General features: G+C 40.4%; 1 protein-coding gene across 10 annotated transcripts in view; it reads right to left on the reverse strand.

Moving 5' to 3' along the window:
• Window positions 1-19,006, reverse strand: part of LOC114464554 (pleckstrin homology domain-containing family A member 5-like) — a 205,988-nt gene that overhangs the window by 44,812 nt on the left and 142,170 nt on the right. For 8 of the 10 annotated variants that reach the window (XM_028448850.1, XM_028448851.1, XM_028448847.1 and 5 more), the window contains 3 exons: window positions 13,121-13,279; window positions 12,616-12,762; window positions 11,814-11,934 (listed from right to left, as the gene is read on the reverse strand). In XM_028448850.1, coding sequence (XP_028304651.1) covers window positions 11,814-11,934; window positions 12,616-12,762; window positions 13,121-13,279 — 427 coding nt within the window. The remainder of the gene's footprint in view (window positions 1-11,813; window positions 11,935-12,615; window positions 12,763-13,120; window positions 13,280-19,006) is intronic. The other 2 variants (XM_028448853.1, XM_028448855.1) reach the window with 1 other exon arrangement.

The following is a 19,006-nucleotide window of genomic DNA, read 5'->3' on the forward strand; positions in this document are numbered from 1 at the left end:
GCAATTGAGTCCAAGGTGGATTTTAGTAGACTAGCAGAGCTATCGACAAGCAGATCCAGTTGAGAGGGGTTATAATTAATATCATAGTTATTTATTGGATGGTGCACTGAGTTTAAGGCAGCAGGAATGGCCTCTTTAAATTTAGCCACAGCACTATTGGACAGATTTCTACTCGTAACTATTTTATTGCACAGTGCGAGATCCTCTAGGATAATGTTAAAAGATATTAAAAAGTGATCTGATAGCAGAGGATTTTTAGGGTAGACTTTTAGTTCATTAATATCAAGGCCATAAGTTAGAACAAGATCAAGAGTATGATTTAAATGATGAGTAGCTTCATTAATAGCTTGAAAAAAGCCAACTGAGTCTATTAGGGTCATAAAGGCTGAGCTCAGGCTATCACTATCTTTGTCAACATGGATATTAAAATCTCCTACTATCAGTATTTTATCAGAACTGAGGACTAAGTTTGATATAAACTCAGAGAATTCTGATAGAAATTCAGAATAAGGGCCTGGAGGACGGTAAATTATCGCAAATAAGACTGGCTGGCAGGTTTTTGATTCGGTATGAGATAAATTTAGAACCAGGCTTTCAAAGGAAGTGTAACTGGCCTTTGGTTTAGGATAGATTAGGAGAGAGGAATGATAAATAGCTGCTACACCACCTCCACGGCCTATGTCTCGTGGCATATGAGTATTTAAATGACTGGGAGGAGTGGCTTCATTTAAACTAACATATTCATCTTGATACAGCCATGTTTCAGTTAAACAGAATAAATCAAAGTTATTTTCTGAGATAAGGTCATTTACTAGTAGAGATTTGGATCTCAGTGATCTAATATTTAATAGAGCACATCTAATGGTTTTATGTTTTGGTGTTTCTAGATTTGAGATTTTAATTTTTTTCAAATTTTTATAATTGATAGCTCTTTTATTTGATTTTATGTTAAAATCATTGTGAAATTTGGGTCGGGGGACTGACACCGTCTCCATAAAATAATATTCATCACCATCACAGCAGTTGCCATGGCGATGAACACAGCTATCATAATATTCCCCCCACCCCTCAAAATGCTACAAAGTTCTTAATTTATGTTTGTTCTGTGTATTTTTAATCGCCAGATGTGACAGCACTTTGCTCTATTGTCCTCAAAGGCCTTCCTGTTCTACTTTGTGATGACTCCAGTGAAGTCTACAGACTTGCTATGTAAGTAACGTATTGAAAGAAGAAACATATTCAATTTATTGTCAAATCATATTTACTATATTTAAAATATATTTATTTTCAGTTGATCAGAATCAGGTGGATTCTGATCTCTCATAAATGATCAGAATGTAACAGGGTCCCCACAGTCATGAAATTCATGGGAAAGTTACTGAATTTGAAAAAATTTATTTTCCAGTCTTGAAAGTCATGGAATAATTTAAGTATTTTGGAAATATTGCCTATTTTAATCTTAGCTATTACCATTGGACGTAATGTACACACCTTGTGTGTACATTGCATATATTTTGTAAAAGTTTTGAAAAAACATTGTGAAAATAGTGTGGGAACCCTGAAATAAGGATGCAAATTGGCATTTCTCACTGTAAAAAACTTTCAGTCTACAGATTTAAAATACAATGTGAATTAATTTGGGGTTGCACCAGGGGATTTTTTTACTCCAAAAGAAGGCCAGATTCAAAAGATAGTTCTGTGCTTCTTTTGCAGGATACAGCAAAAGAAGAGGAACTCGCCTCAGTGACAGTTGGAGTGCTGACTGTTGTTAACGAAGATGCTCAGCAGCAGGGTCTGAATGCAGAGCAGCTCCAGCCCATTTCCACTGCCATCGTCATTGAGGGAAGTACTGTCATGGACAATGACTTTCCCCTGGCAGGCTGCCTCATATATGGGCTTATATGCCCTTCACTTAGATTACCCAAAATGCATGGCAAGCATGCTCAAGTTCATTCAAGCAGTCATGCTTGGATTGGGAAACAAACCCCCCCTCCAAAACGGCTTGTTTTGAAAAACAAACTACTGATGGAGGCCAGTTGATATGGTGCCAAAACTCAAAGATTTAGTAAGAATATTGTTCTTATTTCTATTAAAAATTTCTAATTTGAATTGTTTACTGTTCTAGGTATAATGTTGAACTGAAATTTAAATTTCAAACATATTTGTAGTGTTTGAAAAAGAGTTATTTATTTTATCCATGATGAGCAAACGATGAAACCAGTGTTGATTGTGGTTCCAATCGTGATCACTATTATCAGAGAAATCTGACCTGTTAACTTTACCAGAGCTCAAGCTCATGTTTTTATTTTGAAAAGAGGAAGAACAGCATTTTTTTTTTTTTTGTTAATGTGCTTTCGTTTCAGATTGTTACTTATACTCAATCTAAGCTACTTAAGTAAAAATATTGTTTCTTGTAATTATTTCAGCAACATGATTATTTTATATTGTGCATTTTTATTGAGGGAGCTTATTTCTTTTATGTTTTTTTTGTCCAAAACTAGAACAATACCAGGTCAGTAACAGTTTTTAATTCAATTGCTAATGTTTAATTCAAAATATGTAGCACAAACTCAAAACTGACTTGTTCAGCTGAGAAATAGTTGTTTTCTTACATTACTGTACAAACAGATGATTCTGAAATGTACAATTTAGAATAGAATGTTAAGTATGTTTGTAATCAAAATGCTGATTGCTGACTTCATACCGAACATTAAAAGGATCTTCCACTGTTTTTACAAATGTGGCCTAAAACCTTTGAAATGTCCTTATTAGAAGATCTATGTCTAACAAAACACATTATTTTGTACCATATTTGTTTTATTAACTTTTAAAAATGGGACTACTTTACAGTTTTACGACCTGTGCGCCACCATCTTGAACTCACGTGATTGATGACGTGGTTAGCCTCGGTTAGCCCATTGTGTTCTATTGGAGTGAAACACTCAGGATCATTTAGCAGCTTTTTCAGTCAAAATGCCCATGTGTGCTGCTTTGAGTTGCTCTAAAACATCAGTAAGGACATTTCAAAGGTTGTAGGCCACATTTGTAAAAACAGTGGAGGATCCCTTTAACAGGACAGTCTTTAGCCTGTCAAGTGCCAATGTGTCCTGTTAAATACATTGTTGAGCATATTAAAATAATTTTCAATTCCACTGTCAATCCTTTAGGTTTTTTCCATTCATTGTGTTTTTGGGGGTCATTACTGTTAATGTGTTTTTATATCCTGCTCTATTCTATTGTAGAATTGTTTTAGGTCAAGAAAATTAAAATGAACTGAATATGATACATGAGAAAAAACTAAAGAGAACTAAGCTATCACTTGAGTACTGAAGGCTCATAATAAATAAGTTATTGTAATCTAATGTATTTAAGTTAATTTGAGTACTACAAACTCAAAATAAACAAGTTATTACAATCCAAATATTTAAGTTAATTTGAGTACTGCAAACGTAAAATAAACAAGTTACTGTAATTTAATTATTTAGGTTAATTTAAGTGCCACAAACTCACAAAAATTAAGTTAATCAAATGTAATTAATTTACGTCCACATAAATTACATTTTTTAAGGCAGCAAGTTTGCATATTTTTTTTAAGTAAAGTCAACTTATTATATTTTACAGTACCCTGGCACTTAATTTTCCACACAATGGCATTTTTCCAAGTCATCTTTTGGACAATAAAGCAATCAAACAGTACCGTGGCCTTAATACTGTGACATTGTACCGTGGATTTTTGATATCGATGCATCCCTAATGTGTATATGTGTGCACATGGGTGTGTTAAAATATTTTATTTAATTCTACTTAATGACATGTACCTGCATTCTGAATTGAGCCGAGCTGCCTGTGAGACTAGCATTTCTTCTCACAAGAACTTAATGTGTGGATTTTCCTGCAAAGGGCTAAGTAGTCACAGTGTTTGTATGGGGATGGGTTTTCAATGCATTAAGTTTTTATCTTTTTGTTTTTTCCTTTTCTGTTGGTGTATGTGGTGGGGTCCTTCTATGTATAACCAAATACAGAATACCAGTCCTATACTGCTATCCATCTGAGAGTATATCTGCAATAATAAATTATGGTTCGATTCAAGAGTCCAAACAAATTTCAAGTCAACTTTGTGAGCGGAACGTCAAATCTCTAAACCACCCAGTGAAACAGAAAAGGGCCCCGAGTTTCCAACGGCGATTTCTTTTAAGAATTGTTCTTCTTTCTAGGGAGAATGGCACCCAAAATTTTAACATGATAATTAATTTCATTAATTAATAAAAATTCAACGACCCCCAACACCTGAAATATCAAACTTTTTTGATACCGCAAGGATGGTTCCAGACTTACTCCGGGACTAATAAATTATATCCGCTAACATCACAAACAGAGTGGAGAGATTTAGGCAGCTGAACTGCTCTGTGGTGTCTATTCTCCCATCTGAACTTAAGCGCTTTTCTACGTGCCTACAGTTATGCGCTTCCCTCCTGCGCAAATTCTCTAATCCAGGCTCCTAACGCACCCACCGCACGTAAGTAGAGCAAAAACGTGTAGTGTGTGAATGAAGGCGGACTGGGCCATGGTATCATGATTTTTGGGCTGTCTATAAATCCTGGAACATGGAGTTTTCCTAAAATGATAAAGCACACTTTTAATTTGAAACACCTTAATTGATAAACAATGTAACAGATTGATTTGATCAGATTACTACAGTGTAATTTGAAACACCTTAATTGATAAAGAATGTAACACAAATTTGGTCAGTTAAAATCTCTCTTTTTCCTCTCATATTACAGTCGCTTTGGTACATTTCTTGAATCATCCTCAACATTTGCAAAACAGTAAGTTCTTTTCTCAAAACGATTCATACAAATAGCAAAACACCATGGATTACTTGCAAACGTCATTCTCTTGCTCAAAATCCTTAGTTCGTCTCTCAAAAGTAAATATTCGTGTCAATGAACATGTCAGTGCCATCAAAATGACAAGTCCTTGCATCATTGTGTATGAATAAGACAGTCAAATTGCTTAGTCATGTCAATATAACAGCATATTCTAGAGGGATGTTCTGATGTAAACTATGGCTAAAGTTTTGATGACAATTATTGTAAATTTAAGGTCACACCATTGTGTATGTGGAAGTTTGATTGCAAGAGACTTAACAAAATTCACATTCACGCTTTTATTGTTTGTACTGTAACTTGTTGACAGACCACGTCATTGTACTGTAAAAGGAAAATACAGCACTGCTTAGTACAAAAACAAAGAAACAAAAGTAGAAATGTTAACAGGACAATCTCCCTCAGTCTCTTCCTCTGTTTTGCCTCCATCCATTTCTTTCTTTTTCCATTGTCAAAAAGTATAACATTGTGTTGTGCTCCTATATATATACTTGCCAGTTGATTGATTTGTTAGAGAAAAATCAAGATTTTCCTGGGAGCAATTTACCAAAAAACAGATTTAGAAAAAAGTCTAATTGGAATTGTCACGGGGCTACCCCGTTCCCTCTAAACGGTTCGTAAGATTTTAATGTAAAAACAAATGCATCATTAGTAGTAAAAGTGTTTGTCACCCATTGCTTCATGTTCTTTGTTTGTTGAACCAGGAAGTGGCAAACAGAATAGAAGCCTGTGATTGGTTTATATAGTGGTGTGCTTCTTGGAAGGTACCACATGTAATAGAGTTGGAGGGGTGTTTCTTAGCAAATACAATCATTTTTTCAAGTATATGTCAAAATTTGTTTACCTCTTAACATTGCTAATATTAATATACAATTGTTTGGTAAATGTTAAATGCATTGTTGGTCTTTAATTTGTCTGAGATGAGTTAATTGATTTCCCCTCAGATCATGTGCTTTGGTACCTCCCCCTCAGTACTATATAAGAGGAGGCTGGAGGCCTTGTGGGGGTTGGTGTTTGGTGTCAGAGCTGTCAGGTGGTATAACAAAGTTTGTGCAGAGCTGCAACAGAGATTGTGTAGAGCTCAATCTTTATTTGTTTCCACTTTTTCCCCTCTTTTTGCAAGTTGGGGGTCTTCTATTTTTCTTCAGGCCTGCACTGTAAATACTGCTGCACTTTTACCACTGTAAATAAATACACTGACTGCATTTTTGGGAACCTTGGACTACTTTTTGAGCCTACCCACCAGGCCATTCTTACAGGAATGTATTGAAATATTCTTGACATATTATGGCAACGTGTTCAACCAATTTGCACATAAAGACTGATACTATTAACTAATGCCTAAATGTTGTGCTTGGTGAGACTATTTAACAGAGACCCATTACAATACATTTTCATCAACATGACATAAGCAATTGATAATGTAGGAAACAGCAGATAATTGTACATAATCATTTGCATGGATGTACCAAAGCATTTGCAACTTGTTAAAAGAAATGAGAAACTGCTTTTTTGATGTGCACAAGTGACACAATGATGTGAAGATTGAACACATTGTTTTGACAATTTCAATTCTGATCTGAAAATGTACCAACGCGATTGAGAAAAACTCTAACGCCAGATTAACATTTATTTGTGTGGAAAGCCTGATTTTATTAACTTCTTACATTGCTGCATTCAGAAATGATCAGCGTGCATCATCATTAAAATCATCATCAACAATATCATCATCATCATCATCATCATCATCTGTCATCAATGTTTCACTTGTTATTTACTCTTGTAGTGAATTCAACTGTGGCTTTACATTATACACAGTGTTAAAATAGTTGGACATCAGTCTCACGTCTGTCAGAGTTTCATTGTAACGAGCAGCAGCAGCTGACGTGCACATTCGGCACAGCTAAACAGCTCCGCGACACTGCTCTCACCCCCTCCCTGAAAAAGGAGTGGACGACACGGATAAAATATAATTAAATATAACACATTTTGTCCCGTCTAGAACTCGTAAATGTGAACATAAGAAATGCTGATGGTCAATCCTTTGCCGTGCTTGTGACAGTGTCACTTTGGATAGATTCTTTCTGGGAGTCTCTTCTGCAATATTATGAGTCCATGTTGCTTAAATTGTAAGTAAGTCCATACTTCTAGTGCAATATAATGTTAAACCTTGTCGGGGCGCTGCACTTATTCCAGGTTCAGAATCGTGTAAGAGGAAAAGAACTTGGCAGATGGGAAAATGCGCACAAGGCCAGAGTGTGTAACTGGGATGTAGGCGTGCAGTGACTGACTTAAGTACAGGGGGAGAATTGCACTCAGCCAAAAACAGCGCCGTTGCACAGATTTTTTGACTTACGCGCATGGGAGAATAGACCACTGTGTGCAGCTGCCTTAAGACTCTTTAAAGAGTAACTAAACCCATGCTTTCTGCTGACCTGCCACTAGGGGGGAAATTCAAAAAATGCCTTGATTATGGGCGTTACTCCTGTAGCAGTAAGATGCTCCCACTCAGGCTGCCGGTCAGCGCTGTGCACAGAGACAGACGGTATTACACACAATGATGTGTCTGTACACACACGTGGTATTTGTAGAATGTAAACACTTAAAGAATCACTGGAGAGAGGATTACGTTGTTACCTTCTTTACTGTCGGCGCACATTCATCTCCACACATACTTCTTCTCCTCCCCTCTACTTCCTGGCAGCTCTAAAGCAAAACAGTCCCACTATGTCCCCTACTGGCTGAAGAAGGATAACCTTTCATAACACAACATTTCCCCCTTTCTTAAAAGCATTATACTTATCAACAAATAATGTGGGGTAGTAGCAAAGTGTTATTTTCTTTTTCACCACGTATAAGATCCTTTGTTATAACCTGAACATAGCAACATCATATGTAGTTATTATAACCTGCATATAACTTCACACAACAATTAGCAGAACATTACAACCTGCATGTAGCTTCACATGACAATTAGCAGAACATTTCTTTTGTTTTGCAGACCCACATATGCTCAAGTGACATAGTCTTTGGTCCAAGCTGGCTGTTTTCTATTTCGTTGGCTTCTCTTCTGCATGCTGTCACTTGTATCAGGTTCTGTAGGCTGTGGTTCTTCTGCTATAGGAGTAAAGGTTTCCGGCAGCACCGACAGACGTGAAGCATCCCAAGTCTTCCCGTCCGTCAATGTGTAGCTGTGATGTCCCTTCTGTTTTATCACTTTAAGAGGTTCACTGACCTTGGACCTTCCTTTCCTTGTGCGCAAAGGATTTCTCACCCGCACAAGGCTCCCCGGGTGCAATTTAGGAATCTTGGCATGTCTTTTGTTGTCCGTGTAATTTTTCATGTGTAACTGTTTCTTTGCAACCCTGTCTCTCAGTTCTTTATCCTGAACAGCGATGACCTTTGGCTGGATAGTGAGCTTTGTTCTCATCTTCCTTCCGTACATGAGCTGAAAAGGTGATGTTCCTGTAGTTGCATGTGGTGTAGCTCTATACACTTGCAGAATCTCGGTGACATGGGTTTTCCAAGGAGATTTCACTCTCTCAGCAGTAAGAATGCTTTCTTTTAACACTCTGTTCAGTCTCTTCACTGCTCTCTCCTTTGGGGTGATAAATTGTGGTCCTGATGTGTTGGATATCTCGTTCTTTCATGAAAGAAGACAGTTTTGAGGAGGTAAGCTGTGGGCCATTATCAGTCACCACCGCCATCGGGTTTCCTTTTTGGCTAAACACTGACCTCATGAAGTTCACTGTAGCAGCAGTGTACTGTGGAGTAAAACACACCTCTGGCCACTTTGAATAGTAGTCCACCATCGTAATAGCAAACTTGCAATCAGGCAAAGGAACCGGTGTCATCGGGGCTGGAGCCGTTTTTGTTGTTTTATCGTTCAGTTGACATGACACACATGTTGCGATAACGGATTGCAGCAGTGCATCCATCTTAGGCCACCAATACAAGTTTTTCAGTCTCTGTTTAGTACGCACAATGCCTTGGTGGCTCTCGTGCGCTAAATGTACCATGTGAAAACGCACATTTACTGGCACCACCATTCTATGACTCCCCTTCAGAATAAGTGAGTCGTGTACCGACGGTTTGTTTCTGACCTGGTAATACGGCATCATGTCTATGGGCAGTCCTTTCAATGATGCAGGCCACCCTTTCTCCATGTAGATGCACTCTGGGCAGGACAAACAAACATCTTTGAAGTCAGACATGGGAATGGCAGTTAGGAGGGTGGCGACGGCAGCAACAGTCACTGGTTCCATTCCTGACGAGCACTCATGGTTGTCTGGTAGCGGCAAACGGGAAAGGCAGTCTGCTGCCTGGTTCTGAGCACCGAGTCTGTAAACAATATCGTAGCTGAAACACAGCAGACGGGCAGACCAACGAGCCATCCTCATACCAGCTCATGTCCTCCAGCGCTCTGTAGCCCAGACACAAGCTAACTCTTCGTTTTCCACCACTGAGTATTTCCTCTCAGCTGCACTCTGAGAGCGAGAAGCAAACGCCACCATCCTTTTGGAGTCGTCTGGATGTATCTGGGTGAGGACACCGCCTATGACATATTCGAAGGCGCCTTTGCATAGTTCTGTATGAACTTGGCGTACCAAGATGTCAGGCCCAGGAACGACCTGAGAGACGCAGCATCATTGGGTGCAGGTGCATCACGAATAGCTGTAATGTGGCCATCAGTCGGCAGCAGACCATCTCTACTTATGGTCTGCTCCAGGTAAGTTAGCTTATCTTGGTAAAATTTACATTTTTCAGTATTCAGACGCAGTCGAGCTTCCTGTAGTCTGCACAGTACAGCTTTCAGACGTGTATCATGATCAGCACGGCACGATGAGAAGACAATGATGTCATCAAGATATGCTTGGACTCCAGATAGATCTTTCCATGGACATCATCTTCTGAAATGCTGACGGCGCTGATGCTAGTCCAAAACAAACTCGCTTGAATCTGAAGAGTCCCTCATGCGTTATGAAAGCAGTCAGGTCTCTGCTGTCCTCATGCAGAAGAACCTGATAGTAAGCATTTGCAAGGTCGATGGTTGAGAACACTGATGCCCCTCTGAGCTCCCAAAAAAGCTCCTCAATGTTGGGAATAGGGTAGCAATCAGTCACTACAGCTTTGTTGGACTCTCTGAGATCTGTACACATCCATATTTTTGCTGAATTATTGCGTTGAGTCACCACAATTGGGGACACCCAGGGAGATGCGTCAATCTTCTCAATGATGTCAGCCTCCAGTAGGCGCTGTAACTCTGCCGACACAGCATCCCTGACTGAGAAAGGTAACCTCCTTAGCTTTTGTTGCACAGGTCTCACATTATCTCACACTTTGACTTTGTATACAAAACCTTTCACACAGCCCATAGTAGGTAGAGGCGGGGGTGTAGTAGCAGGTGTAGGTGAAATGGTAGTTGCAGGTGCAGATTGAATGTTTATCTCCTTCACAATCAACTCTGCTTTTAGTACCACTTTCCTTCCCACAATGATTATTTCCAGTGCCTCAACTAAGTCCAACCCCAACAGCAGCGAACCCGTCTTTACAATGAAGAAAGCGGCTGGAGCGGAACATCCATCATGGAATGCATTGATGTCCAGACAGCCAAGTACTAGAATTCTCTGTCTTGAGTAGGTCACAAGAGGAATGTCTGTGTGCTTTAGTGGAATGTGACGGAATTAATTCCAATAAACATGAGCAGGAAGCAATGAAACTGACAATTCAGTATCCACTATCATCTCAAATGGCTGCAAATTCGGAGGCAAACCTAATTTTACAGTGTACATCATTTTTCTCTCTCGTGGCACAGCATCTTTCAGATACAGAACAGTCAGTTCTGGGATAACAACCTCTTTTATCTCATGTTTTTGACCTGAGTGGCACACTTTAGCAAAGTGCCCAGTCTTTGCAAATGATTTGCAGGTTTTATTTGTAGCAGGACATTTTGGTGAATTTGCAAGGTACTTATCTGATCTGTAGCATTTACGTGTCTGTTGAGCGTTTGAGTCACATTTCCTGTGATTACCTGCATTGTGGGCATTGTTTGTCCAACTTTGTCCGTGTATTAATTTCCTGTACTTGTACTTCACTGTATGAATTTGCGCCGGCATTGCGCGTGGCTGATTCCACCTGGTTGGCAATCTGAATAGCCTTATCCAGTGTCAGTTGGTCCTCTAGCAGCAAATGTTCACGTATGCGTCCACTGTAAGCCTTCTCCACAATCTGGTCTCTTAGCATATCTTGCTCTGCACTTCTAAATTCACACAATGTGAGCATCGCACGCGACCAAGCAAAATGAACCAATCAGAGCCAGGATTGTGTTTGATGGACTGTCTGACAGCTGTTGCTCACAACTTGCAGCAGCCTCCGTTTGGGCTGCTGTAAGTGATACTGTGTTGTTGGTGCTGCTGCTGAGGTGTGTGCACATTGAGAAAGAGAAGCACTGCAGTAATATGCTTTTAACAGAGCATGTTATATAACTGTCGGACTGACGTTAGCTTGTTAGCTCCTCTGAGGGAGGGACTATAAAAAGTTTGGAGGCAGGACAAGAGAGCAGCGGGGAGGGAGGGGGAGAGAAGGATCTGTGGGTTGTGGACTGCACCTTTAAAGGCTTCTTTAAATATGGTGTATAATGTTTTACATTCATGTTCATATGCTAGTTTTGCATCAACAAGCAAAATTCAAAATGATATAAATTTTTTTTTTTTTAAAAATGGCAAATATCATCTACAATGCCTAAATCAACTTCATTGAAGGGGGACACACGACCAATGCGTCCCCCCTATAATGAAGTTGTCCCACTCCAAAAATGTCCATTGTCAACATTTTTTTTTATAGTATAGTAACATTATTTTTACTTTGAAATACAAGTCAAGCTGATTAAAAACATTTTTTGTAAGTAGATCTAATAGTGTGACGTACCGTTGTTTGAAGGGTAGTCTCGATCACGATTGTGATCAGCTCGCTCCTCTCCATTACTTTCGTCCACTTCAGTAACTGTTGTGAGCTCGGGCTCACTCTTATACAGCCTGTAGTCAGGACCCTGGACCACAGAACAAGGTCAACGTACAAGAGGAACAGCACAGACTTAAGTCAACAAATGCAGTTTTTGCATGATGGGCTGAAAGAAACCAACAGGCACTGATATAGAAATGTTTTTTTTTTAAATGCAAAGGTCTCAAACTGAAAGGGGGCTCCTCGCAGCACTGGTCTCTTACCCAGGGCCAAAACAGCATATCAAAGAAACATTGCTGTTTGACTTCTAAATGCCTTCTGCAAAATACATCATTATAAAAAGGATTAGTTCTTAATGCCATTTTTGTTTTGACAATATTCACTAAAACATAAATGATAGTCAAAAGTATTTACAAGGCAGAATTTCAGCTGTTTTTTTAAACACTAGAGCACAGCGTAAAACAACAGTAGGCGGATGTAGCCCCCAGGCTCCGAGATTGAGAACTTTTAGTAAATTACCATTAAATAATTAACAAAAACATAAGCAAAAGGAGAAAGCAGAAATGATTAAAACGAGCATTGCAAACAAAATACTAAGAACATTTCAAAGCACTCTGGAGTGGGAAAACTGCATAAACAATGAGGCATGACAAATAATCCAAAATTAAAGAAAAAAAAATTGTTTTTGAAATCAAAGGGAAGAACAGTTAAGTATGCCATGTGACAGCACAGCCAAGGGTCAACCAAAAGGCCAACGCTATTGGCTTACACTGTGTGTGCTATTCCTGTGATTAGCCTTCTTGTCCTCTGGCCTGTGGAGCGACGGTTGCCATGTGCTGGGCAGAGGGGGCACGCTGAGGGTGTTGGGCTGGTAGGACTGGGGTAAGGGGGGCCGGGGGGGCACTGAGTCCTCCTCCTGGGGGTCATACAGGGAGCAAAGTGACACACTGTGCTACCGTGCATGCTCAGGGTCATAGCCTTATAACAGAGCTGTTCAAGTTTCTGGGAATAACTGCGCAGATGAATAACCAGAGAGAATGTGTACACAGCACATTCTTACAGATCACACATCCTAGACATGGAGTCAAACAGCTGCTTTACACAGCTTCAGCTGATCATTAGCTGCACTGCTGTTGTTTGGGTATTAAAATTACACCTTAACTGTTGTTGATTATTTTTTGTGGTTGATCCAACTTGTAAAAGCATAATATATTTATTGTTTATTTATTTCTTAAATTTATATAAAAAAGTTGGACCATATTTCAGCTTTTCACCTCATTTTTGTGCTTATTGAAGCTGACTTTGGGTCCGTAGAAACCCATCCCATCAATGGCATTTCTCTGAGCTTTGTGCTTATGCAGGGCCTCCATCACATCTTCAATCTGCCAAAGCTCCTTCTGGATGCAGAAATATTGCTGGCTGGGAGACTCAGTCTGTACAGCAAAATACAAAGCAAGAGGGAAAAGCAGAAGACAAAATTAACCAGCTTGGAGGCTTGAAGGTGATGCCTGGAATGTGTTGATACATTTTAAATGGGGGTTTGTTGGGGATCCTGCTGGCAAAATTACAGTCTTCAGACAAGTTTGACAGACCATGTGAGGGAGCAAACTAAATCTTTTAGAAAATGACTAGAATATAAATTATTGGAGTAAAAATTACAGAAACTACTGTATTTTGCAGTATACAGGATGCTATTTTTTTCCTTTAAAGTTGAGGGTGCGGCCAATGTGACGGTGCGCCCTATGTGTGGATTTTTCAGTCAGTCACACACACGTGTCCACTGAAAGCGGGTGTCAGGAGGCAGAATATTACTGACAGTCACCCCTACAGCGGAATGACTGAACTGTAACAGCCACTGAACATCACAGTGAACTGAACATTCAAAAACCAGCTTAGATAATGTTAGGAAAGTGAAAGCTCTCACAGCTTTAATAACTCAGGACGGAGGCGTCATGGTCCGTGTGCAGGACGGCATCCGATCATGGAGGGAAATTCCGTGGGAGCGAGTGACAGCAGAAGTCATACATCTGCTGAATATTTGTTTTAATTTAAATATGTATTTAAAAAATAAGATTGTTCTTGATCACAAACACTAGGAACACCAGTAGATTCATTACACCAGCTCTGGTTTCTTTTATCACATAACGTGCTTTTTTTTTTTTTTAACAGTTTGCAGTAACAATACATATACATTTTATTTCAGGGTACAAAGGCACAATAACACAATCTGGCACTTGCTGGAGAAGTAAACAAAATATAAACAATAAAGAAAAAAAGGGCATTTTGATTTCCTAATCCATATTGGCTTTTTTGGTATATCTGTGTGTCCCTCTGTGTGGTGAGATTAAAACATGAATCTCTAGTCCCTCAAATATCCAAATATCACACAAACAGATGATTTAATTTTAAACAGATATTGCATTTCTGTTCTGGTTTTAAGTCAGTAAAACAAAATAACTACACTGTTTATTTGTAATTTTGATTTGGTTTTAAAATTAAAAAACCAAAGAATGAAGGGTACACAGATTTTTGTACATGTATAAAATGTATAATTACTGCATAGTATAGCCTCTAAAAAGAAAGTGTCTATTGCACTGTGGGAGCTTTTGACCGATTCTGAATACAGAACTGTCGACCACCTTTTGGGGTGAGCAAAGCTACTATGTGTTGTTGTGTGCAAGGTTTCTGTGCTGCTGCGGAGACCTACATGGTACCAGAATGAAAACGTTTTCTAGACCTGGAGAAGTTTAGGGAAATGGCTGCCTATAACGAGAAGAGGTGGGGGGTCCCACAGTGTGTTGGCGCTATTGATGGATCACACATACCAATCCTGACACCGCAAGAGTACCACTGTGATTACTTCAGTAGTAAAGGGTGGCATTCCATCATTCTTCAAGGTGTGGTAGATGGGAGGGAAGGATAGCTTGCACGATGCTCGGGTTTTGAGACTGTGCACAATGTGGGAGTTGGCAAGTCGGAACAATCTATTTACAGCTTCCAACAGGAACATTGGTGGGGTGAATGTGAGGTACTACATCCTCGGAGATTCTGCCTACCCTTTGCAGAAGTGGTTGTTAAAACCATTCTCTGACACTAAGAGCCTCACTACAGAACAGCAGGTGTACAATAAGAAAATCTGTAGAGTTTGTGTAGTGGTTGAAAATGCCTTTGGTCGACTGAAGGGAAGGTGGCCCAACTTCATGAAAAGAAATGACGTTGACCTCAAACTGGTAAAAAGTGTGGTGTTGACTTGCTGTGCGCTTCATAATCTGTGTGAAAATCATGGCGAGGTTTATGACAGGGAGTGGGATGCTGAGTCAGTGGCAGCAGAGCCTGGAGTCTCACTGTCTCAAGGTATCGAGGAAGAGGTGCTAGAGGCATGCGAGCGGCCGGAGAACATCTGTTTGGATGGTCGTTGCCTGCCACCTCTGTAGCCTCTCAGGGGGAAGATGAGAGCTCAACACCTTTCCCCCCTCTCCCAAGCCTCGATACGGTGGATGTCTGCTGGCGCTTTGTGGCGTGGTACCAGATACCACCAGATCCCGATTCAAGGGAAAGAAGCTCCCCACTTCCAAGAGCACTCCGAGACAAGTTCTTCCCATCTTCCCTGAGCTGCTGGTGGAGGTACCGTGTCCCTGGCAGGACCGTCCCTTCAGCAGAAAATCCCCGGAGGCAGGTGCCTCACCCCTCGACTGTGAGGTGATGAAGAGCTCCGACTGGTAGAGCACCTGTTGTCTCCCCAGAGACTCATGTTGCCGACCAGGGCGAACCGTCGCCAATCGGACCTGTCTGGCAGGACATACGCCGCGGCTGCGCTTTCCTTCAGAGCGCTAAACGTCCTCTCCCTCCTCATAGCTTACCAAGCGGAGCTATGTGAGGATTTTGCCCAGTCTCAGGACCCGGCAGCAATGGAAGAGATATCAACAGTTGCTGATGTGTGTCTCCATACCCAGCGCTGCTCAGTTCAGTAACTTTGTAAACATAGCAGCTTGTCCTCAAAGATGGTGTCTCCGGGGAGGTGATGTGACATTCATTGGCCTGTGGGAACTATGTATAAATAAATACCTAATATACCTACCATACATAAATACATAAACAAATAAATAAAAAATATTCAGGTAATATATGCCATAAATGCTATTTATTTATTAATTTGTTTCTTCTTTTATTTATGCATGCACTTCAGCAAGCACAATGAAATGTAGATGAGGGGGCGGTCCACACTGGCTGAACTTTTCACTTATTGGTTGATCGACGAGCCTAGCAATGGCAGGCAGGAGCCCACTCAGACAACCCCACTTCAGATTGTTACAAAGCCGATCCAATTAGATGATGTGTCAGAAAGCAACACTGTTAATTAGGACTATTTACTTCATGCAGTGGAAAACCTGACTAATAGCGTGTTGTACACTGACACAAGCATTGACTCTTAGATACATTGCTTGACCATGTCCGTCTGCCACATGGTTGGACACCCTGGTCTTGTGTTGCCTGTGCATGACGCATGCGTAAGAGATACACACACACACACACACACACTATTATATTATCTCTATCTCATCGTACTACTACCGTATTATTGCTATTGCTATTGTTATATTATTCTTTTTTTTGTATTATTCTTTTATCTTATAGTTACTGGTATTCTCATTGTATTATTATTATTGCTATTACCTTATTATTAGGGGGCCAAGCCCGCGGGGCCAGGGAACATACGCGGTTCCTAGTAACAGCGGTGCTAGGAACCCTACTGTAATCGTAAAAATTTTTAGGGGGCCAAGCCCGCGGGGCCAGGGAACCGCGTATGTAAGCATACGCGGTTCCTAGGACCAGCGGTGCTAGGATCCCTATTGTAATCAAAAGGATTTTTATTATTATTATTAGGGGGCCAAGCCCGCGGGGCCAGGGAACCGCGAATGCTTCCCCCGGTAAAAGTAGTGCTGCAGGCTAAACCGTGCAAGGTAGGGCGGTGCCCTTTGGGGGCTGGGTCCAGACCACCCCGTGTACTTTGGACGCAAAAATTCACATATGTCCGCCAGCAGGTGGCGCTATAACAAAGGTCAACGCGTTTTGGCCAATATTTCCCACACCGTTTGTTGCAAATTTAAAAACTTCAAACAATTATTACTTTAAACAATTATTTCTGCTGAATTATTATGTTGATGGCTGTAACATTTACAGGGTAGATATAGAAGACCACACAGACCACCCATACCGAAAATTGCGCCACGAGGTGGCGCTATAATTGCAAAAACATTTTTGCCTCTAACTATCACAATTTAATTCACATCTCTATAAACTTCATATCCACATGTTCCTTACAAAGAGTTTCATCATCTGACATAGGCCACGCCCACTCCCACAGCACATTGCTCTTTGTAAGTCACGACATATAAAACAGATACTTTTTCAAATTCCTCTTTGGGGTTTTGTCCAATCAGTATGAAACTTGGCACGTAGAGTCTTCAGTTGGACTTGTTCTAAAGTTGATAAAATAATTTTGTTGGCTCAAAATATGCACGAATAATTACTGAGTACATTTTTTCGAGCTAGCTATAAAAATGCATAACTGTTGCATATCTCGGTCAAAATAAATGCTAACAACACCGAATCTGAGATCCTTGGTTGACATGTGACTGTAAGGGTATAAGCAAAATGTTAATAAATTACACCACTAGGGGGCGCTGCAATAATGGAATATTTGTATGTTTTAAATGGCAAGACCAATTTTTACCAAATTTGGTGGGTATGATCTTGGGTGCCTCCTGAGGCTAATCTCCAATTTATTCGCGATTGGTCAAAGTGAGTGTGGCTTATTACTACATAACATATAAATAAACAAACCTTTATTTCAGCTGAAGTATTATGTTGAGGGATGTGAAATTTACAAGGTAACCATAGAAGAGCACACAGATCACCCATACCAAAAAGTGCACCACAAGGTGGCGCTAAAATGGGTGCAAACGCATTTTGGCCTGAAACTTTCACACTTTAAATCACATCTTCCAAAACTTCACATCCACCTGTTTACAGCAAATGGCACGTTGGCCTGTGTCCTGATGCTCGCCACGAGCCCGTCATCCTTCGTGACATATTCCACGGGCTCCGCGGAAGCCGGGGGCCGAGTCACGCGGGAAGGCTTGGTCCCCTTTCATAACTGCTTGCAGTTCTAGTTATTATTATTATTATATTTATTTTTATTATGTTTCCTTGGGTAAAAGTGGTGCTGCAGGCTAAACCGTGCAAGATAGGGCGGTGCCCTTTGGTGGTTGGGTCCAAAACCCCCAGGGGACCTTGGACACAAAAATTCACATAAGTCCGCCAGGTCAATGTGTTTTGGTCAATAACTCCCACACCGTTTGTTGCAAATTTAAAACCTTCATATCCACAGATTCCTTGAATAGCACCGAATCACCTGGGCTAGGCCTCGCCCATTTTCGCCCAACTTTTCTCGGAACAAAATCGCAAAAACTGAAAAACCTAGTTTTTCCAACTCCTCCTTGGGGTTTTGTCCATTCAGCGTGAAACTTGGCACGTAGAGTCTTCAGTTGGACGTAATCTCCAGTTAACGCTATGAGTTTGTTTGGGTAAATTATGCGCAAATTATTAACGAGTAAAGTTTTCTAGCTAGCTATAAAAATGCAAACTGGCGCATATCTCGGTCAAAATAAATGCTAACAACACCAAATCTGAGATCCTTAGTTGGCATGTCACTGTGAGGGTATGCGCCAAATTTGAACGATGTAGACCACTAGGGGGCGCTACAAATAATGAATATTTATATCTCTTAATTGGCACGACCAATTGTTACCAAATTTGGAGGGTATGATCTTGGGTCCCTCCTGAGGCGATATCTCAAAGTTATTCATGATTGGTCAAAGTGGGCGTGGCTAATGACATCATAACACATAAATAAACAAACATTTATTTCTGTTGAATTCTTATGTTGAGGGCAGTGAAATTTACAGGGTAGATATAGAAGACCACACAGATCACCCATACCAAAAATTGCCCCACTAGGTGGCGCTATAATTGCAAAAACATTTTGGCCTATAACTTTCACAATTTAATTCACATCTTCATAAAATTCATATCCACATGTTCCCTACATAGAGTCGCATTTTCTGACATGGGCCACGCCCACTCCCACAGCACATTGC

The sequence above is a fragment of the Gouania willdenowi genome, chromosome 6 (assembly GCF_900634775.1).
Source record: "Gouania willdenowi chromosome 6, fGouWil2.1, whole genome shotgun sequence".
Classification (NCBI taxonomy): domain Eukaryota; kingdom Metazoa; phylum Chordata; class Actinopteri; order Blenniiformes; family Gobiesocidae; genus Gouania; species Gouania willdenowi.